Genomic DNA, 24316 nt, shown 5'->3' on the forward strand with positions numbered 1-24316 from the left:
ATATAACATTAAAAGATCTGCATTGGAGATGCATTTACATTATTAGACAATTATCAGTAATTTAGCATTTACGGATATACACGTACATGTCTCCAGCTGATAGAAAACAGTGGATCTCTTAACAAAATTGCAGAGTACCAAGAACATTATGACAGAGCAATTGCCAATTCTGTATACATTTAATTTTTGTACATGCATATATATCAGTCCATAAAATACTAGCACAATTTACAGGAACCTTGAGAAAGGTAATCAGGAAATAATTTATTATGGAAAACAATTAACAATTATATATACACGTACATTTGTACAAATGTATCTCATTAATATTCCATGGAAGTCCCCAACTTCATAATATTACATGAAATTAGTGTTGTATGCATGCATGCGTCTTTCACATTTTTTACGTTTTTTGTGTCAATTGCAGTTAATTGCTTTTCCTTTCATTTTGTAACTGATTTAATTACAATATAATGAAAGTTTAATAGTACATTTAAATTTATGAACATTTGTATTTACATTGATTTATATATACAAGCACTTTTTTCTTTTCTCTTCTTGTGTCTTGTCGAACAACCTTTTAACAACCTACACAATACAACTCAAAGCATGGATATGCAGTACATGTATTATTTTTCATTCACATGCACATGTACAATGAACCCATTAACCCTGTACTACTACATCTTAAAATGTTCATTTGTAACCCCTGGTTGTTCAAGATTATTTCTCATTACAAATAATATATTCCTGTGCCGTTATAAGGGGATAACAATACCAAAATCTGTTCTATCAACTGTATCAATAATAACATTATTATTGCCCTATGTGGGCTGAATCTATCAACATCATCAATAACATGTGACAATATCACATTATTATCAAATAGAAGTTTATAATTTGAATCCAATTCAGTTATGTTTGACAAGTACTTGAGAAATAACTTCAAATAAGTACATACATGACATATGTACATATGGTTGATTACAGCGCCTGCATGGCACCAAAGTTCATTGATCCTACATGTATTTTTTCTTGATATATTCATGTAGATATGGATTCTACCACTGCATCGAGTGGGATACAATATTTATCCATTCGAGACAGATAAATTTTCAAATTTAAAGTTAAATATTTGAAATTTAACTGTTGAGAGTGGATAAATATCATATTGCACAAAATTTGGTGGTGGAATCTGTTTCTCTTAATGGTTTAAGACAATATGCAGGAAATCTTAATCCTACTTTTCGAAATGACCTAAGAATTAGATAAATAATTGTACTCTTTTTTTCAGTTATTTGCATACCCTATTTTTAAGACAAAATTATGCAATTAACTAAATTAAGGGAGACTAACTGGGAGTGTTTCTTTAAAAATATGAGTTACAATTACATTTAGTTTTATATATAGCATTCTACAACAAATGTATACATGTAAATTTACATGTCAAATATCACAATTAACTACATTTTGTACATGTGTATTAGCAGCCATTTGTACCCTTGGCAAGAGGATTAGATAATAGATGGTGATAGATAGCTGTTTAATGACAAGTTACAAAAATGAAAATACAATGGATTAGGGAAACTCCAGTTACCCTGAAGGAAGCTATGTATAGCTAGCTATTGTAGCGAAGTTTTTATTATTAAATTACTATACTTATGTATACACAATGGGGATGGCCAGTATGCATTCACAATATCTATTGGTCAGACTGTCTATAATGATATTTTCCCAGGTTGCAGTTTAAATTCATCATTTCAAACTGATTTAATGGAGAGAGAAAATTGCCAAAAGTAAAATGTTATTATTATCAAGCCTGCACAATATAATAAAAAAAAATATGTGTTAGCACATGTAGTTAAAATCAGTGTTTAATTAATACATGCATGAAGATATAGTAAAACATGGCTAACACCAGATTTTTCTTAACTTTTTTCACTTCAGGGTACACAGATAAATTCTTTTCATTTCTAGTCATGCGTAAAATAACAGGGTTAAACAGTATCATTTATTATCACCTTTCTAACAACCAAATCTTTACTAAATCTATCATGGCCCACTGATCTAAATGATCTAAACACGCAATTTTGAAAATTGATATAACAGAAGTCAGAAATGTGGTTATGGACTTTGTATCAAAAGGAAATGATGCACAATAAGTCAAAGGCATTTCAATCATATGAAAAGGAGATTTATATTAATAGCCCACATTATAGTGACATAACATGTACAGCAATGACAACCAGATGCTCCGCAGGGCGTAGCTTTATACGACCGCAGAGGTTGAACCCTGAACAGTTGGGGCAAGTATGGACACAACATTCAAGCTGGATTCAGCTCTAAATTTGGATTGTGATTAAATAGTTGACACAGCATAGGTTTCTGACACAGAATGAATGTGTTCTAATGAAATTAAAATTTTTGTTTTCTCTTAGAGCAATTCACTATGCTGTTGAATATTATTCCTCTCAAAAAAATGTTTGAAGAAATTTTCTTTTTATTTATGAAATTTCAAATGAGAAAATTGAACCCAATTTTTTTAATCACATCCCCCTTTCCCTTATTCCAAAACTAATCTCAATTAAAATTTCTAATGGAGTTTGCAACAATTACTACTCATTTAAATACATCATAAAATATTAAGATGTAAAAAAATTGCTTGTTATCACTGAATGGTAAAGATTATTTTAATTTATCAGTTGGTAGTAAAAAGTGAATATACATTGTATATTGTATATATAACAAAGATTTAAGTTGATTATGGACAAAGAAAGATAACTCCAAATAAAAAAAAATCTTACAATTAGATATTTCTTGCTTACTATTCTGGACAAAGAAAGATAACTCTAATTAAAAACAAAATTGCTATTTCACAATATTTTGCAATAAGATATTTCTTGCCATTGCGCAATACTGCGCAATTGAAAAGACTTGCTATTGCACAAAACTTAATATAATAATTTTAGATCCTGATTTGGACCAACTTGAAAACTGGGCCCATAATCAAAAATCTAAGTACATGTTTGGATTCAGCATATCAAAGAACCCCAAGATTTCAATTTTTGTTAAAATCAAACTAAGTTTAATTTTGGACCCTTTGGACTTAAATGTAGACCAATTTGAAAACAAGACCAAAAATGAGGAATCTACATACACAGTTAGATTTGGCATATCAAAGAACCCCATTTATTCAATTTTTGATGAAATCAAACAAAGTTTAATTTTGGACCCCCATTTGGACCGACTTGAAAACTGGGCCGATAATCAAGAATCTAAGTACATTTTTAGATTCAGCATATCAAAGAACCCAACCGATTAATTTTTTGTCAAAATTAAACGAAGTTTAATTTTGGACCCTTTGGACCTTAATGTAGACCAATTTGAAAACGGGACCAAAAGTTAAAAATCTACATACACAGTTAGATTCGGCATATCAAAGAACCCCAATTATTCAATTTTGATGAAATCAAACAAAGTTTAATTTTGGACCCTTTGGGCCCCTTATTCCTAAACTGTTGGGACCAAAACTCCCAAAATCATTACCAACCTTCCTTTTATGATCATAAACCTTGTGTTTAAATTTCATAGATTTCTATTTACTTATACTAAAGTTATGGTGCGAAAACCAAGAAAAATGCTTATTTGGGCCCTTTTTTGGCCCCTAATTCCTACACTGTTGAAACCAAAACTCCCAAAATCAATCCCAACCTTTCTTTTGTGGTCATAAACCTTGTGTCAAAATTTCATAGATTTCTATTAACTTAAACTAAAGTTATAGTGCGAAAACCAAGAAAATGCTTATTTGGGCCCTTTTTGGCCCCTAATTCCTACAATGTTGGGACCAAAACTCCCAAAATCAATACCAACCTTCCTTTTGTGGTCATAAACCTTGTGATAAAATTTCATAGATTTATATTCACTTTTACTAAAGTTAGAGTGCGAAAACTAAAAGTATTCGGACGACGACGACGACGACGACGACGACGACGACGACGACGACGACGACGACGCCAACGTGATAGCAATATACGACGAAATTTTTTCAAAATTTGCGGTCGTATAAAAATTGATAGAAAATAAAATCATTAGGATCAAATATACATTCATATAATACAGGTTGACTTCTCATAAAATGTTTGAAAGCAACAAAGTACAAATATTGACATGATAAATGAGTGAATGAGCATCATGCATGTCATACATGAATGTAAATGTACAATGTACATGCACATTTTTGTTCATGTACAATGTCCATCGATGTGCATTTTGTATTATACAGTTGTGCTTAAACTGACTTGGATGAACACAGACACTGACTATATAATTCATGTAATTGTGGCGCTGATGTACATGTGTACATTTGGATTTTTAGTTCCACTCATGATTTTTTGCACAAATCAAAGTTTTTAGATTACATGTAAATGAGAGTAGTTTGACAAATAATTCAGTATCATTTAATTACTACATTGTAATCTACAAGTGAATGTACATTTCTACATGTACATGCATGATTATAATTATTTATTTTAATATATATACAAATAATTACAAATGTAATTAATTTTATAAACGTTACCTACATTGTACATGTATACTGTACATTTCTACATGTACATGCATGATTATAATTATTTATTTTAATATATATACAAATAATTACAAATGTAATTAATTTTATAAACGTTACCTACATTGTACATGTATACTGTACATTGTCACAGGCACATGCAACCTCCTTTTTTTCTTTTCAATTTTGTTATTTTGTTATTGTTTATATTAAGTTCTTTATCATTTTAATTATATAACTTATAACCATCAATGTAATTCAATTCCAAACAAATTTTCAACCACAAATGATTAAAGCAACTGCTTTTTTTCACTTACATGTAACAACCACCATACTGGACAAAGAAGGAAAACACTAAATGCTCTGACATGAGGAAAACACCAAATGCTCATGAGGAAAACACTGAATGTCCATGTAACAATAGGATGGGTACCAATCAATTTATATATATCAAGCATCAAAGCCTACAATGTACATGTACCTAGGGTTATAATACATTATAAAATTAAACTAATAAGGTTAACTTACTTTTAATTCTGCTTGTGCCACTTTTAACTGTTCATTCATTAAGCAATACTTTGCATTTTCTTCCTTCCGAAGTGCTCTTTCTTTCTTTAATTCAGGACTCCAAAATGTTTTAATGCTATTCATACTTGAACTTAATTTATCTTTGTAGGAGTCAACCTCTTGCTGCATTTTTGCACAATCCTTATTTAAATCTGCTATTTGTGACTGTAACTCTAGAATTAATCCATCTCTAAACGTTCTAATTTCTTGTGAATTATACACCTGGTTTGAATTTGTGTACTCAGGTCTTTCTGAAGATCGAGACCTTCCAATGTGATTGTTATGATCACGTTCTAAAGATCTAGCTCCCATATGTGGATATTCCTTGTCTATAGATTTATCACGATTAAAAGAGGATGACAGAGTATGCCAATCTCTACCCATCAACTGTTTTGATGGATCATTATGAACTGGCATTGTCAGTCTTGCAAACTGTCTATCTAACGACTGGTCTCCAATTGACATAGGACTTTGCTCGAACTCATATCTATCACTTAAATTTCCAATGTTCCCATGACTTCCAGGTGGACTATCAAAATGGTATTTACCACCACTTGTTGGCATGCGTGGTTGTGTGCTGTAGCCATCATGCATTATGTACCTGTATGGTGAGTAATCTGGTGGTTGAGCATCAGAAATATGTGTATGACTAGGCGAGGTATTGGCATTGTGAGTAGGGGACATTGAATTGTCTTTTGAACTGCTAGAACTTTTTCTGTTTTTTCTACCTGAAAATATGTTTTTGGGCAGAGAGGAGCTCAAGAAACCCCCTTTTTCATTGTTCGGCTTTTCCTTTGAAGGACTGGATTGCAAGGACTTAGGTCCCTTACTGCTCTTTCTTTTAAACATTTTGAGGTTTGTTTTCTGACTAATTAAATTACTTCAATAGATGTGTTTCGTCTGACGTAAACATTTTGTAAAATGAGTTCATGATTACCTCAACGATACCATTGACGGACCACAGCACAGACCAAAATTGGCAAAAATCATCACTTATCCTTCATCTATCTCGTGTATTGCAACATCTTCGTTATCATAACGGTTACAGAAGATACAAATCTGTTATACCTTCATCTTGGGGTAATTTAGATACTCGAAAAATAACGAAAATATATCGAAATCAACTAAACTTTTTAAGTTTCAGCTGCTGAGCCGAAGATGTCTCGCAAGTAATTTATGCGCCCCCTACTTCCGTTGTAAACAAATTAATATTTGACAGATTTAGAAAAGTGATTTTATAAAAAACGAATTTCAAATTTCGATATTATGTCTACAGGTTTTAAATTGCAAATGCTTTTTCTCATAACAAATTTTTATTGCATAAAAAAAAAAAAAGTTGAGACAAAACATCTGTAAGTAATAGCTTATTTTGTCAGTGTCTAGAGGCTACGCAAGTTCAAGTATATACCTAAAATGCACACTGAGGCACTTGTCTCAAAAAAAATCCTATATACCTTAAGGGCATACGATACAGTTACAGGGGAGGTAATGACGTTGCTAACGTAAACTGTTATTTTCGCGACGTCAAACTATGACACATCGGGAAAAGATGCATTTTTCGACTGATTTTTATCATTCAAACTGATTTAATTTGAAAACGAGTGCATGGAACCCTATTTTTCAAAACGGTAATTTGTTTCATTTTGTAAGGAGATTATTTGACCCAAATTTTATAAAGCTGTAAATAGAGAAATTTCTTTTAATTTTGATAAACATGCATCAAAAATTAACGTTTTTTACTCAATTCATGAATATTTAATAAATATGAGGTATTTCTGAATAGAAATTGCATAATTTTTTAGAATACTTATAACATACAGAAATAACCGATTATTTAACAAAAAACAGTTTGTGTTTATCTTTTATAACAAAAAAGTTATGTCTTTCTTTCGAAAAAGAAAATACGGCCACAAATCTTAATTTTGAGCAAATATACCAAATTTCGACCTCATTTTACTCCAAAAGTAGCACATGAAGGTATATTTTTTATAACATATTTGATTTAATCAGGTAAAAAATAGCCTATATGCACATTTTCATGAACTTGTAAATACAGGATCAAAACTGTATCGTGTGCCCTTAATATAACACAAGGTGTTATTATAAGGTATATAGGATTATTTTTTTTGAGACAAGTGCCTGTGCTAAAATGGCATTTGGCTTAGCTCATCAGTGTTGAAGGCCGTACGGTGACCTATAGTTGTTAATGTTTGTGTCATTTTCGTCTTTCGTGGATAGTTGTCTCATTGGCAATCATACCACATCTTCTTTTTTATGTTGTATTTTGAATTCAATGTACACTAAACAAACATGAAATTATTCTGTAAATCATGATGTCTAAACCAATAATTCAAAGCAAAGAAAACAATAGTATATGTAAGTGAGGTATAGTCTACCTGTCCCCGTTGAAAATAGTGCTATATGATATCCAGCAGCTACTCAGGGTTACAAGGATTTGTACAGAAACTTTACAAATTTGCTACTGAGAAGCTTGAAACAACAAGCAGAAACAACGCAAATTCAACTTGATAATTACCTGGTATATCATAACGCTTTCAAATCTAATTCAGTTTATATACTGCACTGCGTGTATTCCCCCACCTTATTATCTCTTCAGGGATATTTGTATATACCAAAATTATTAGAACAGGTTATCTTATCAATGTTGTAATTAGATCTTTGAATATTGTTTATATTGGCACAAATATCGATTTTGTCATCATCAAATAAAACATAACTGTATTCGTTTCATTTTTTTTTTATGTTAGCCCATATGATTATGATTATCGATATAACGTGACATATATCTCAAAAGGTTTCAATCCTAACTATCAGACTGCCTGTCGATACTTTTATTTTGTCATTGCACACAGGTCATGTCTTCCATGACTGTCCATGACATTGAAACACTACGGGGGGAGGGCTAGTTCATTTACGTCTCTGATCGGTTTGATTTTTTATTGGCCTTTAACTAGCTTTCAGATACTGCAAAAAAATATCCGATGACTATGGTTGTTTGTTTAGCCGAGGTTCTAAAGCTGTGAAAAGGCTGTGTAAGCAGAGGCTAAAAAAATGTGGAGCGTATCTAGTAAAACTGCAATTTGTTATTTCTCTGCAGTAAGATTCATTTGTATAGAAATCTGATCATGAGAAATTTAAAATAAAATTGTTGTGTCTGAAGAGTAACATCTCGATATCATACAAAGCATATAAACATTATAAGTACTATGAATAAACTTATTTTTCTGACATCGTTTTATTTTTTAATTTGATTGTTCTGTTGTCCAAAGAGTTAATTGTAATTTTTAATTATGAACCGTTTAACTGGTGATTCCTCGCATACATTTTATTAAAGTTTATTTAGAAAAATGAAGAAACATAAATTGTTAGTACGTTCTTTGTCATCGGTGGTCTCTGGTTAGGTAGATAGTTGAATCAGTGGAACTAATACCACATCTTCTTATTTGTGTGTAGACCGTATTAAATTACTCAACTTCCGTGAGAAATTCAGTTGTGTTGATTGTCCCTTGCGTAACTTCCAGTAGCGGAAATATTTCATTCGTTCGTAACGTCTCGTCAAGACTGTCCTTCACCCGTGATTTATTTATACGTGCCAGTATCTTTTATGTCCAATAACCAAAAAATGTACAGATGTGTAGTTCTATAGTTTAACGTATGTCTCTCCCTCTTGTTATTGACCTCATACGACTTTAAGACTTGTATAAAATGTGCGTTTAGAATGATTTATTTCATATTTCATAAGACAAACCATCTTCAAAATCCTTATACTTCCAGTAAATATCCAATTGTACGGCGTGTGTTCCTATGTCCATACGAAAGCTTTATTTAGATTAGACATATACTTATAATATACAAAAACATTGATGCCTGCCTAATCTTGACGGCTTCAAAGGATTACATGGATGGGGCCGTTTGATCGAAAGTCCAATAATCAGCTGCACCAAGACAGGGACTTTATATAATAGTATAGAAAGTCCCTGACCAAGACTCATGTCTTGTGCATTTTATTTTTTTCTGCAAGAATTAGATAAAACATTTGGAAAAATTCTTATTAGAAGTCACTAAAATGTCTCAAAATTTGTAAACGCATTTTTTAAAATATTTATTACGAAGCTATAAAGAATTATCGACAAATAATATTTCATTTAGTTATAGTTGATCGCATTTGCTGTCGAAGATTACCGCGGATCGTGACTGGACTTAGGCAAATAATCAGCACAGAGCACGTGGAACATGTGACAAATAAGTGAGTTGATAGAGCCTTGATTGTTTTTGTTTATAATCTTTCATACGGTTCCATTTGTTAAGCTTTAAAATGATTGTGTTGTATTTATGCATAATTGGCTTTTCAAGAATCAGCTATTACTTTTCACCTTCAAGGACAGAGCACCTTCGTCAACGTCACTGCATCATGTGACACTGATGAATATATCGGCGATTTGGTGTACGGGAAGTCAATAAATGTATTTCAATAAGAAAACATTTATCTAGATTTTGATAATATAAAAAATATTTTCTTCAACAAGAGAGTTCACGTACACTTGTTTTAACAGACAATGACTTTGGAATGACAAATTAAGTAAAAAAAACAAAACAAAAAACATAATCAAAACCAGGAATCGAAATTCGCACTAGCACAGTAGTTTCCCCCACCTTTCAAATTTGAGCTGGAGAAGTATGTTTCCACATTATAGTTCTTAATTGAGCATGAAATAAAAGATCACCGACAGAACTTTGATAATGCCCATCCATAAAAGGGTATTATACCCTCTTCAATATACCAATTGTCACACTATAATGTTGTCAGTTAATCAATCAAATCATAATAAAAAAATAATTGATGGTATGTTATGAACAACATGTGATTTTTGTTTTTAATCTGACCAGAAGCGCTCATTGAGGAATAGACCTCCCTCTTTCTATTTTTGTGTGTGTGTTATAATGTTCCGACCGTGCGAGAGTCATGATACTCTCATGGCCATGATAGCCCGGCAAGGTCGGTGACACCACTGAGAGTTAGTTTTTTTTAATATCTATATGATTTGGAAAATAAAACAAGTTTTTACTGATATAACACCCTTCTTATTCTGCTTATCTCATCCTTGCTTTCTCTAAACTTAGACCAATGATTACTTGCGTAGTAAACATCAGTATGTTGAGTTTTCTAAAACTGAAAAATTAGGCTATGATCACGACTATGATAATCATATTAGGCTATATGTCTCTGATGTCTTAAAGCCGTACACCCAATAAAAATTATCCAAAAGAGCATCATTTCAAACACGTTATATATGTGAAAATATTGATAAATACTCACAAAAATTCATATTATATAGAAAAAGGGTTGTCTACATTTTATATGTCTCTAAACGCCTGTGATTATTTTTGGATTTGAACCATTAAATTATCAAAATTTTGATCTTTAGGCTAAATATTGGGATATATTTGTTTTATGACAACTGGTGTCATTTGTTAAACAAGTTTGAAGTTCCTAACCTTCCCTAACCTGGGACAGTTGTGTAGATAGTGGTGTAGACAAATTGGTACTGTTTCAATCTCCGGCGCAGAGTTCATATCCGTTCCATACATGCTTTGCAATACTGCACTTAATATGACCTCTGCCACACATTGTCCGACTCCATGAGGAAATTTCCTCATGGCCGACAAGCATTCGGTATTCTCTGCAAAGTCCCTTGCGTGATACACAATTTAGCGAGGATTGTCGAAAAAAATATTTGCGGAAGGTTAGGAGTAATGAGGTAAAGTGGCGATGGCGGAAATTATGAGAATCATCTCATCGCTTCATCTCCTTCAACTAGGATTGTCGCCAAATTGAAGTTTAAAAATTACTTTGACGAAACGTGCATCTGACGCAAACACAAAATTTCAATCCTGGTAACTATGAGGAGTATATTTGAAGCGAAAAAAGAAGAAATTCTATGAATTTTGCAGACAGGCTATATGTAGGCTACGGCAATCTGTTGAGTCTTTCAAGTATTTTATCACTCGGTTAGCACTTTTGATCCTGGTCTAGGATGGTAGTTGTCAATTCAGTATAGCTCTATGTACTCCACATGGGTTTGTTACAATTTGCCGGGTTCATACATAAGAAACCCCAAAAAATCACACTTCAGTTTACATATCATAGTGCCGTGATAGACATATTTTAAAATAGAAGCATAGGCGGACCCAGGGGCCCTCCCTTTTCTTGAGAAAAAAAAAATGGTTGATTTTATAGGGATTCGCTGAAGCATGGCTGGAGTGGGCTCCCTTTGGTCAGTCAGATAACTCCCCCCCCCCCCCCCCTTTTTGAAAAGTTCTGGATACGCCACTGAGGAGACAAATTAAGTGGAAACAAAGTACATGTAAGTGAAAGTCTTATATGTGTTTCAAATCATTGTATTAAATTGATACAATGATTTGAAACACAGTTGCTATGGGGGTTCTACCCTTGTATTTTTTCGGTTTTTGTATAGATAAAAAGTAAACCCAGCAAATTGTAACAAAACCCCTCCCTGTGTTCCAAAGTTTTTGCAAAAAGTAAAAAAAATTAGAAATGAAGAAAATCTAAGGTTGGGATTTCTGGAATAAAGTGCTAGGTATTACTAAACATTGCTAAAAGGCCACACTTAAAAATTTGTTGGTTTGCCCGAACCCTACATTCAATGGCTGAGACAGTGGGTAGGTAGACATTTCCTTTTTTCAACAAAAAAGGAAATTGAAGTATCAGCTGTTTATTAGTCTTCCTGCCTATCTGATTAAAAAAAGAAACTTCTTCAAATCAGGACAATAAAAAGATTTTTATTAGGCAGCTATTTTCTGGGTAGGTAGGCTAAGGGTTAGGGCAAGCAAACATATTCCTTTTTATGGTCCAATGCATCCTTACCATTAGGAATCCATTAAACTTCCATTAAAAAAGGTACATGGCAAATATTAACAAACCTCTGTGATACCTGTATATTAAACAGCACAACCCTTTGTCAGAGGGAAAGCCTCTCATAGCTTGGTGGGGTTGTACCTTACCTTATAAAAATTCCTGCTACCAAATGAGAAAAATATATTGCTTTGCTTCCATGAAGCCTATTCTTGTGCAAGCATTCTACAGTACATAGACACCTATAGGAAATAATTCTTTCAAATTCTGAATCTTGCAGTATAACACTAGACAATGGTTTTATTACTCTACTTTTATTCTTGCATTATTCCCCTTCTCTAATGTATCATATAATCTTGACTTTTACTGCACATTAACCAATGTCTATTATTTAATATACATGATTGGGGACTGGGTTTTAAGCTAGCAGATACCTTGGTAGATGTTACACCCAAATTATGTCCTGATACTCTTGGCATTATCAATAATTGATATTGGAGTTCTGTGCACTAAACTAGTGATGAATGTATGTACTGTTAATCAATTGTTATTATTTCAAGTTGAAAAACAATCTGGATCCATTATCACTGCTAAAAAAATAATGTCTCAATAGCAACAAACACATCTCATATTTTTTATTCAGTAAGCCAACAAAACCTGGAATCTACATCAGCTTAAATTTATCATCTAGTTAAACATTTTACATGCCATATTGAATTCAGAATAAATTCAAAAACCATTGTCAGCACATTCACATACCCCATGTCCCCACATTGTCAGTGGACAAACATCTACCTAGAATGTCCTTGTTGTCTACAAAGCTTAATAAGATTCTATTGTGAAGTTTCATAGAATTTGCAATGAAAAACTATATTGTAGAAGTATAGTTGAGGCCAATAAGTTCAAAGGGGAATAACTTCTAGAAAAAGACTTGAATCACAATTTCCTGTTGATATGCACATCTATAAAGTTATATGAAGTTCTCTTACAAGAGGGTTTTCAGAGGAGTTGTGATGACAAGTTGTTGAAGACCAGGAATGACAGACAGACAAATGCATGGGTCAAAAACATTATCCCCCTCTGCAAGTTCATTGTGTGGGGTCATGAAATAATTGTCATTGTAAGAGGTAATAATACTGAACTTTCTCATGCATCAATACAACCATTTAATCAAGCACAGACATGATGTACATGTATCCAGTGTGAGATGATTTAACCCATTATAATTTATTTGCAAGACAACTGTTATTACTGCTTTCTTTTTGTTGATGGCAGATCTTTATTTGTAACTGAAGTATTTTATTAAGATTTTTGTGTTTTGGAATGCTGTCCAATTGACTCATACCAATTATTTCCTTGAATTCATATGCTTAAATCTCAAATCTTAGGTAAAAAGTTAAATCAGTTTTATCTGTACATTACTGAAGTTATGAGTAGTATAAAGCAAAAGGCTTTTTGGGAAGTTTTAAAAATGTAAACAATGTGAAGGACATTCATATTTCCATACTACTTGGCTAAAACTGATAAAATGTATTCTTCATTTCTATTTTAATTGCTAACAACAATATGTTCATGATAGATTTAAGAAGACATAAAAAAATTTCAAAACAGCAATTAATAAAATTCATTGTAATTAATACATGTATTAAATGCACACAAATTTGGATGTGCAATTAGAATCACTCCAATTCACTCATTGAAACATGAATCATTTTTTTATGAGTTCTTAAGTCTTGTTTGTAAGTTCTTTTAAAGTGAAAGTCTATTCCATTTGTGTGTATAATCTATGCAGGTGTGTAATGCTTCTCATGTTTCTATGATCAGGTTAACATAATTGTGATCTGAAAATATAATTAAAAAAAAAATATCTTTTTAATTTCCAGTTTTTATTAAGATAAGGGAAATACATGGTATGCCATTGTTTGTCAACACTTTATTCAATATCTCAAAGGAGTAGAGGCATAAAAGACCCTTATTTGACTCAAATTAATATTGCTGCAAATTTAAAAGTCATCTTAATCCTAAACATTTAGAAATTTGTACAAACTAGACTAAGGAGCTAAAATAATAAAATAAGTATAACTTTAACCATATGCTCTGCAGAGAACAGCTGTATAAGACCCCAGATGTCCAATCCTGAACAGTTGGGCAAGTATTGACACAAAATTCAAGCTTGATATAGCTCTGAATTTGGATTGTGAATAAATAGTTGACACAAAACAGGTTTCTGACACAGAATGAATGTGGTATTAAATTGAATTGGAAATTTACCTATTATTGGCCAACATCCAAAATCAAAATACATTGTTAGATTCAGCAGATGAAATAACCCCAAGAATTCAGTTTTTGAAGAAATCTAATAAAGTTTCATTTTGAACCTTTTAGTCTTCAATGTATATCCATATATTCAATTTTTTTTTAATTTTGGACCTCGATTTAGACGAGTTTGAAAACTGGGCCCATAATCGAAAATCTAAGTACATGTTTAGGTTTGGCAAATCAAAGAACCCAAAGAAATTATTTTTTGATAAACTCAAGCTAAGTTTAATTTTGGACCCTTTGGACCTTAATGTAGACCAGTTTGAAAACAGGAACAAAATTAAAAAAAATAAAAATCTAATTACACAGTTAGATTCAGCATATCAAATTAAGCAAATATATTTCAATTTTAGATCAAAGTTTAATTTTGGACCCTTTTGGTCCCTTATTCATAAACTGGTGGGACCAAAACCCCCAAAAATAAATCGCAACCTAACTTTTGTGGTCATGAACCTTGTGTTTAAATTTTATAGATTTCTATTTACTTATACTTAAGTTATTGAGTGAAAACCAACAAAATTGCTTATTTATGCCCCTTTTTTGCCCCTATATAATTCCTAATCTTTGAGACCCAAACCCCCCTAAATCAATCCCAACCTTCCTTTTGTGGTCATAAACCTTGCCTTTAAATTTCATAGATTTCTATTACTTATTCTAAAGTGATTGAGCCAAAACCAAAATCAACTGCTTAAAAGATGTATTTGAGCCCCTTTCTGGACCCTTTTTCAAAAACCGTTTAGACCAAAACCCCTATAATCAATCTCAACCTTTCTTTTAAGGTCATGAAGCTTATTTTATAAATTTGTATTCACTTGTACTACAGTTATTGTGCAAAAACAAATAAAAATGATTATTTAAGCCCCTTTTTGGCCCCTAATTCCTAAACCATAGGGACCAAAATCCATCTCAAGCTTCCTGTCTATGGTATGCATATGAACTACATGTTGACTATAGGATGGCAATATTATTCTACTCATAATTGTAAAAGGTGGCAAATTATGGCTACCACTACAGTAATTGTTTACTGAAAACAAATAAGTTACAGACTTTTTATAAAATGTGTTAACGAAACTGTAAGTTTATAAGACTTTGCAGTGTCTGTGCATTTTAATTTATGCTAAACAGATAGTACATGATTTTGTTTTTCTATCATATGCATTTTGTATAAAAATCTACAAATAAGTCTGTGTTACTATCTCATCCAGATGGAGAGTAACTTTTACAGGATAAAAATGTGTCCATTTTGGTATATTATCTGGTAGTTTAAACACCAACTTAACACCAACACCAATATGTAGAAAATCATATTGATTTCAACACTATAAGAGGTGAAAAGCAAAATGTGAAAGCATTCTTTAATATCAATATCATGAATATACATGTATTATATTTTATTTTCTATTTTTTTTTTCATAAATGCCAATTAAATGAATTGTGTTCCTTATTTATTTGAAATAAAAAAACAAAATTCTATAGGAAAATATACAAGTTATTTTTCCAATTATTAGTAAAGAAACTATTATCCTAAAAATCATTGCTATTTTGTAAAATGATAAAAAAAAAATGCTTTCATAAGCTTAACTAGCTCACATTTGTTCGTCTGCAGTTGGATTCGAACCAACATACAACAAGTGTATTTCCCTTATTTACAGACTTTATATAATGAACTTTGTTATTATAGAGCATACATTTTATCTTTAAGCAAAAAAAAAGAGACTAGAAGCAACATAGGGCCAAATGAGTAAATTGAAGCAAAAATAAAAAAGATAAAGCAATGAGTGAGATACAAAGTAACAAATGGTGGCTTGTGCTTGATCAGTTGTTTGTATAGTTGTATACCAATCCCAAGTATAAATGAATACTATAATATGCTAGAAATACTGAAACCCTCTCAATTTCATACTTGGTTTCCTGCAAAAGAATAAAGCAAAATTAAATATTTTTATGGTGTATTTATCTTCATCATGTATATACAAATCAGGTCTAATCTTAATAAATTGGCATAATTAAAAAAAGAATCCAATTGTTACATTCAACATATGCATAATTGTTTTAGTCCTGTCCATCCACTTCTTATTCTTCTTCTATTAACAATTTACAACTGTACTCATGGTCATTTGAAGAACTGCAATTTAGATGAATGGTAACTTAAAAGTAAAGCCAGTATTTTTAAAAGTATTTAATTACTCCTATAGAAAATGTATGGCATATGTATAGCTAGATATTGACTCAATTTCTACATACACTGTACATGTATGAACATCTTTTTACAATGTTTACTATGTATGATTTGTATGATCCTGTGTTTGCATGTAAATAGAGTAATTACACTGCAGATGTATATGAATAGCACAACATTTACAAACTATTTAAAACTTCAGTACTTTGTAGCATTATGAATTTTGTGAAGAAAACTTTGACATTATGTAATGCACTACATAAGAGAAGTTAATCAGTCTTAAACATTTGTGTTAAACTTTAATTGAAAATAAAATTGTCAAATATTTTATAATTTGATTGATATAATTAATTTCATGTTATACTCAGTAGTCTGTCTTTTTACTCCAGATGCCCCTTTGAGTCATCTTTTGGCATAACATTGTCATAACTGCTAAAATGAAAGGAAATTATAGAAGCAGTAGTTAGAGATAATTTCCTAATGTATGTAGAGTAAGAATTTGGTTAACTTGCTTGTTTTGTTTGTATATTGTACAATTGTTATTGGGATAACATTCAATTAAATTGAAATATAATATACAAGTTTAAATAACTATTCCTATCTATATTGTTTGCAGATGTCAATCTTAATCACAATGCTTGAGCTACATAGCAGGCAAGTCTACCAAAGTCTTATTTTACGAGCATTAGGAAATTAGCTCTAATGAGAATTATAACCACATTTCTGTTTAAGTCATAAACATTCAACAAGAGTTTATATAATATATATCATTTTTTTATCATGTTGAGTATAAGGTATACATTTGTACTTATTCAAATATTATTTGTTTGATTGTCTAGAACTTAAAGTGTCAATAATTTCAGTGCGTTCATTATATTGACAGCTTACAGTCAAGCAATCCATCACTTGGCCTTTGTAAAAAATTCAGGGAATATTTTTTTGTGTCTGATAATGTCACATAGACTTAAACTACATCTCATTGTTGAAGGCCATAATGTGACCTATAGTTGTAAATGTCTTTAATTTTTGTCTTTTGTGGATATTTGTCTCATTGGCAATCATACCACATATTCTTTTTTATACATAACTATGATTTCTATCTTTAAAATGAATAATAAAAAAAACAGATTCAAATAAATAGGCAAAACTTTCACCAGCTGTTTGTATGACCCTATCTATCCTTTCTTTGTGTGCATTTGTTTGCAAAACTGTAAGGAAACACATTTGTACCTAACAGAAAAAGACAATCTAATTAAAATTAAATCCTTTAAATGCTCCTGTTCTGATATGTCACGCATCAAGGCTTGATGCGCAACATATCAGAACAGGAGCAAATAAAGGATTTAATTTTAATTAGATTGCAGAAAAAGATTGACTTTAAATAAAACTATGGTCATATTGAGTGTAGTGTTACAAAGTATTGAACGGAACGGATATGTGAGCTCTGCGCCGGAGATTGGTACTGTTTATGTTATAATGGGTGATAATTCGTTTTATTTTATTTAATGCGTAAAATGGTCTAGGCAAAAATGATTGGACAACTCCGACACAATGCGCGAAATTCAACTTCCTGTGGTTATAAACATCACAACAATCATCAGAAAAAAGCTGATATCTTGGAATTTGTACATGCAATGGAGCACAAACCTGCCTGTTTTGGACAGGTTAGAAAACAATATTGAACATTAAAGAGCAGAACATTGCTTTATTGAAATATCCACTATAACGAGACCAACGTTTATAATTTTTTGTTGTCCGAGGCGAAGTTCATAAAAAATAATTTATGAATGATGCATTGCCATTGGCATTGATGGGAATTTTCAGAATATGAATTATAGTTGTTCCGTTTCAATTTTTCCTTTATCAATGCTTACAAGCTTTTCTTATTGTTGACGAAGGCGTCCCAGAAAAAAAAAATAGCCTTGCCAGACATCATATTGCTTTCGGGTTGATCCAGCCCATGTCGATCCTGCCCATATGTAAAGTCGATCCGGCCCCAATAAAAAATATATTCATTGAGAATTAAAAAAAAAGATATATGGGGGTATTGATTGTAATTGTAACCGGAGAGCACGAATTTCATTACAAAATTGCTTGTCTCCAACGGGTACTTCTTTAGCTCAACCGCTTACGGCTGACTAAGTTTCTACTAAGTTTTTCTAAGGGAAGCAATCCCGTCACACTTCCCCCATCTCAAGAGTCATTATACTCTATAATGATGATATTTTCATCTATTGTATATTTATATGTTAACCTGGCTAGGTAATTCTTCTAACCGTGGATTATTATTGTTGGGCGCCAATGTAACCGGAGAGCAAGAATTTCATTACAAAATTGCTTGTCTCCACCAGGACTCGAACCCGGGACCTCTGTGTTACAAGGCAGCATGCTAACCGACTGAGCTAAAGAAGTACTTCCTTAGCTCAACCACTTACGGCTGACTAAGTATCTACTAAGTTTTTCTAAGGGAAGCAATCCCGTCACATAATTCATAAATGTTTATGATTTTAACTATAATGTAAAAGGTGTACGGTAAAAAAAAAGGGCCTTTGAAAAATATTTTCTCCAGATGAGTATAAAACAACTACATGTAGATTGATCATGTTTTTATTACAAGTTTTCAAGATTATTGGGTAAAATTATATTAAAATGTATATAAAAGAATTCAAACATCAACATTAATCAGCAGTAATTAGCATTTTCTTTCAAATAGGGCTCTTCACAGTTAGTTCGGCCATATTGGATAGGGGGCAGATTTTCATAATAGAGGTAAAACTGGTGTGAAAAATATGGGAAAACATCATTAAAACAGAGCTGTTGCTTGGAAACACTTGTGTAATAACAAATAGTTACACAATGGAACAAGCTGATACATACAAACCTTGTTTTTCTTTTAAGTTCTTTAAATTTCTGAGACATAATAACATATGTGCTATAGCAGTCTCAGTCTACATAAAACTTTTCAAAATATTGTCAACTTAAAAAAAAATATAAATTACTATATTCGATGTTACAAAAATAAACCAAGTGTTAAAGAAAAAAATACAATTATTTATAATTATATACGCCAAACAAAAGATCAAACTATAAAGACCTTGTTGCTTACGTAACTTTAATTAATCAGGATTTGATCGAATTAAGTAATTACAAGTGGCATTACCTCAGTTCACAGGCATCAGACAATTGTTGCATAAACAAACCAATTATAGACTAATGATTTGGTTAAACACGACATTATGATGAGTTAAATTTTAACAGTTCAATTGGACTGTTAATATTTATTTAGCTACTGAGCCTACTCTGTGAGAAGTAAATAAAATAAAAATCGCCATGACATTCAAAGTCAACATGGAAAATATCTACACATTCTAAAATATGTTAGAGCTTTATATGCTTTACAAACAGACACAATTACACTCAGTTTAGTATCGATTTAAAATAGTTCTTTAACTGGTACTGCAATACTTGCCTGTTGTCATCCATCATCAACACTTTTTGCAAGTTCCGTTTATACTGTTTAAAAATTCCTCCATATAATTTATTCATATATATAAATGAATAAAAAAAAAGTTTATTCATATTTTATAATGGGACCGGATTGACTTGGGGCTGGATCGGTTTGGGACCGGAACAACCGGATACCGTCATATTTATTTGGACAAGTGTAGAGAGTTGTCTTAATTTGACAGTCATAACCGGCGTGATACCCAATCTTCTTTTTTATACTTCACAAATTGTGGTGTGTACACAGACATAATATGATTGAGGCAGGCATTATTTGTGAAATTATTTTTTCAAATCCAATTTCCTGTTTCATACACATGTCTCGGTAGTATTTTGAGAATTTTTGAATATGATGATTTATGATAGTTTGTATGAGTGTAACCAATGTAACTATTATACATGTCAATGAGGGTTACAAAAAAAGATAACTGAATTATTGTGCACATTTTGTGCCTCATATGTAAAGTTGTGTATAGATTTTTATATGAAAATTTTTTGATACTGCACTAAAGTTGTGTATAGATTTTTATATGAACATTTTTTGATACTGCACTAAAGTTGTGTATAGATTTTTATATGATATTTATGACATTACAGGCAGAGTTTACCACAGAAGAACATGAAGCAATACAAGGTGCCTTAAGACAAAGACTGGGACCTGAATTTATCAGTCAGAGAGCTGGAGCTGGGGGTCAGAGGGTAATTTGATTATCAGATATAGAAAAATATGACAAATGAAGACTTTCAAGAATATCATAAGTGCACTTTTCACATTCAAAATTGTATTTGTCTAAATTTTTAAACCTATAAACAGAAAGGGGAGAAGTTTATTATTATCAAATAAGTCATGAAATTATGGCATCACATCTGCACATGTACACATTAAACAAATTACAAATAAAGAAAAAAGTGCTTTTATTGCTGTTTATCTCAAAGTTGTTGTTATACATCTAAAGTAACAATACATTGCAAGTTCAACACGACTGCTCCCTTCATTATGAGTTTATGTATTGTGTCATGTCATATGTTGTATTATATTTGCCAAGTGTTATAACAGACATACCATAGTTCACAATGCAAAAGGAAACATGCTCTACAGGCAAACAAAAAACAGTAAACACTTATAATGGACCTGAAGTCTAAAAGATTCTTTTTAAATTTGACTTGATGTAGTTTAATATTTGAGGAAAGATCCAAATTTTACACGCTTTTGATGATTTTTATTTGCGTTATTTTTCATCATGTGAAAGTCACGAAAATAATTTGGTTTGCAGTACATTGTATTTGATAAAAGAAATTTTCATTTCCCCTATGTTTCAATTAAGAATGTAGTTATAATAATCCTTTTGTTCTTTTTCTTCAGTTAGCTTACATTGAAGGATGGAGACTGGTTAATCTTGCCAATGAAACGTTTGGATTTAATGGATGGTCCCATTCAGTTACACACCAGTCAGTAGGTAAGTCCATGTTCCGATAGTGGAATTCAATCATATAAAGTATGATGCATAATTTGAAAATTGAATTTTAATTAAAATATATATATATATATATGTGATTTCTGTCATTTATTATACCATGTATTGAATATTTAATAATATTGTAGAAGTTCATATCTTGGTTAATGATTTTAAGGCAATTAAGCTGCCTTATGCGAGCACCTTTGATTTGTGTTCTACCCAATAAATCCTGAAATACGTGCCATTGTTATTATCTAGCTGGGTATTATGTTATTTATAACTCATTGGACATTTTTTTCATACTTTTCATTCTGGATTACAAAAAAACCTTAAATGATCGTCGAATTTCCCAAAAGTTTTAAAGTTGCACATAGGAAGTAGAGCACATTAGGATTCCTTATGTATTTTATTATCCCCTGAGCTTTTGGTTAAGATGTCGAAGAACAAATGTATGAAATATTTAATCGCCGAAAATCTCTAAAGACAAGTAGTTTAGATTTCCCAAATTGCAAAACTCGTAGGAATATTGTCTGTCATCAATATGTAGTCAACTACGTCAGTATAGTCTACTAAAATAAGTTCGACTGATCACGCTGTTGGCGGCAATTTTGAATTAGAATACGAAATTTCTATCTTTTCAATTTGGACGCAGGGGTTCAAATTAGCGGTGGTCCAAGGTCTGCGACCTTTCATTTTTGCAGTCGGAATTTCTTCTTGGTTACTAGCTAAGCCCGACATGCCCAACGAACCTAAAAAAAATAACTTTTTCTAATAAACGATCTCAAACTTATATTCATTATTACTATCCATGACAGCGATGTTCAATTTGTTCCACCGCTGGATTTATACAGAAAATCACTGACAAATAATGTGTAAATCCGAGTTAAATCGATTCTCACTCCATCTGTCAAAAACAACATTGAAAATAAAATGGCTGCCGGGGAAGACAATTACAATATCGGATCTGATTCCGGAAGCGGATAATGGTAATCCCGGGTTTGGCTATCATTTTAAAAAAAATCCAGACAGGTGACAAAATACATCTATGCATGGTAAATAAATATAAACACTAGAATTGAAAACCAAAAGATATATGTAAAAGAAAGAAAAAGCAGAAACATTTTGTACACAAATTTCAATGTCAAAATTAAATACAATGTGACAGCTAGGAACAGTTTATCTAATAATATATATGTTCCTGGTAACAGTATACATTTTCTTTATCAGTGATAACTGTTGGTAATGCATGTTAGATGCTTTTAAAGTTAAACATATTACTGCAATTTCAAGGGCTATTTTTTTCTTCTCAATTTTAATGGGTCAGTTAATATAGCTGGAAGTTTCTCATATAAAAAAAAAAGATGTGGTATGATTGCCAATGAGACAACTGTCCACAAGAGACCAAAATGACATAGACATTAACAACTATAGGTCATGGTACTGCCTTCAACAATGAGCAAAGCCCATACCATTACCACATAGTCAGCTATAAAAGGCCCTGACAAGACAATGACGTGAAACAATTCAGACGAGAAAACTAATAGCCTTATTTATATAAAAAAAAATAACTATGAAACAAATATGTAACACATAAACAAACGACAACCACTGAATTACAGGCTCCTGACTTGGGACAGACACAAACAGTGCAACTATATATATGATACCTGAATGTAAGCAAATCTTATTATATATAGTCCATTGGGCCATTCTACCTCCTCCTGTTTGATAACTTTGAAACGGATGAGATCCCCACCCCTCGACCATATACATTCATGTATGAGACTAAATAAATAATCAAATGAAATATAGGTGAAGTCCCCAGGGTCACCCCAACCGTCATGTTTAAGAACTTGGAAACAGTCGAGATCCCCACCCCTAATCCATATTTATCATGTATGGGACAATATATAATTTATCAAATGAAATATAGGGGGAGTGCCTGGGGATCACCCCATCCCTCCTGTTTGATAACTTGGTAACGGTCGAGATCCCTATCCCTAAACCATATATCTTCATGTAGTGGACAATATAACAAATCAAGTGAAATATGTAGAGGGCGTCCCTGGGGATCACCCCACCCCTCCTATTTGAGAACTTGGAAACAGTGGAGATCCCCACCCCTAAACCATATATATTTATGTATGGGACATTATAACTAATCAAATGAAATATGTAGAAGGAGTCCCTGGAGATCACCCCACCCCTCCTATTTGAAAACTTGGAAATGGTCGAGATCCCCACCCCTAAACCATATATATTTTTATGTATGGGACAATATAACAAATCATATGAAATATAGGTGGAGTTCGTGGGGCCACTCTCCCCCTTCCGGTTAGAGAATTTGTAAACAGTTGAGATCACCAATCTTAAACCATATATATTCATGTATGGGACAATATTACAAATCAAAGGAATAATGTTGGGGTCCCTAGGGTCACTGTTCCTTCTCCTGTTTGAGAACTTGGAAACATTTGAGATTCTCAACCCTAAACCATATTTATTCATGTATGGGACAATATAACTATTCAAATGAAATATAGGGGTTCCCTGAGGGTCACCCCACCCCTAAACCATATATATTCATGTATGGGACAATATAACAAATCATATGAAATATAGATGGAGTTCGTGGGGCCACTCTACCCCTTCCTGTTTGAGAATTTATAATGGTCGAGATCCACAATCTTAAACCATATATATTTATGAATGGGATAATATTACAAATCAAATAAATTATAAGGGGGTCCCTATGGTCACTGTACACCCTTCTGTTTGAGAACTTGGAAAAATTAGAGATCCTCACCCCTTAACCATATATTCTC

At 32.0% G+C, this 24316-nt stretch overlaps 2 protein-coding genes across 2 annotated transcripts in view; one reads left to right on the forward strand and one right to left on the reverse strand.

Annotated features, from left to right (window-relative positions):
* The window catches only part of LOC134683169 (ERC protein 2-like), a 53103-nt gene extending 46780 nt beyond the window's left edge, over nucleotides 1-6323 (reverse strand). Inside the window, exon 1 of the mRNA XM_063542297.1 lies at nucleotides 5099-6323. Within this exon, the coding sequence (XP_063398367.1) occupies nucleotides 5099-5986 (888 nt within the window). The 5' untranslated portion in view covers nucleotides 5987-6323. The remainder of the gene's footprint in view (nucleotides 1-5098) is intronic.
* Nucleotides 6324-18060: 11737 nt separating this feature from the next.
* LOC134691568 (fibulin-2-like) overlaps nucleotides 18061-24316 on the forward strand; it is a 39853-nt gene continuing 33597 nt past the window's right edge. The window contains exons 1-3 of the mRNA XM_063552169.1: nucleotides 18061-18194; nucleotides 20632-20733; nucleotides 21398-21491. Coding sequence (XP_063408239.1) covers nucleotides 18165-18194; nucleotides 20632-20733; nucleotides 21398-21491 — 226 coding nt within the window. The 5' untranslated portion in view covers nucleotides 18061-18164. The remainder of the gene's footprint in view (nucleotides 18195-20631; nucleotides 20734-21397; nucleotides 21492-24316) is intronic.

This window comes from Mytilus trossulus, chromosome 1, assembly GCF_036588685.1.
Source record: "Mytilus trossulus isolate FHL-02 chromosome 1, PNRI_Mtr1.1.1.hap1, whole genome shotgun sequence".
NCBI classification, from domain to species: domain Eukaryota; kingdom Metazoa; phylum Mollusca; class Bivalvia; order Mytilida; family Mytilidae; genus Mytilus; species Mytilus trossulus.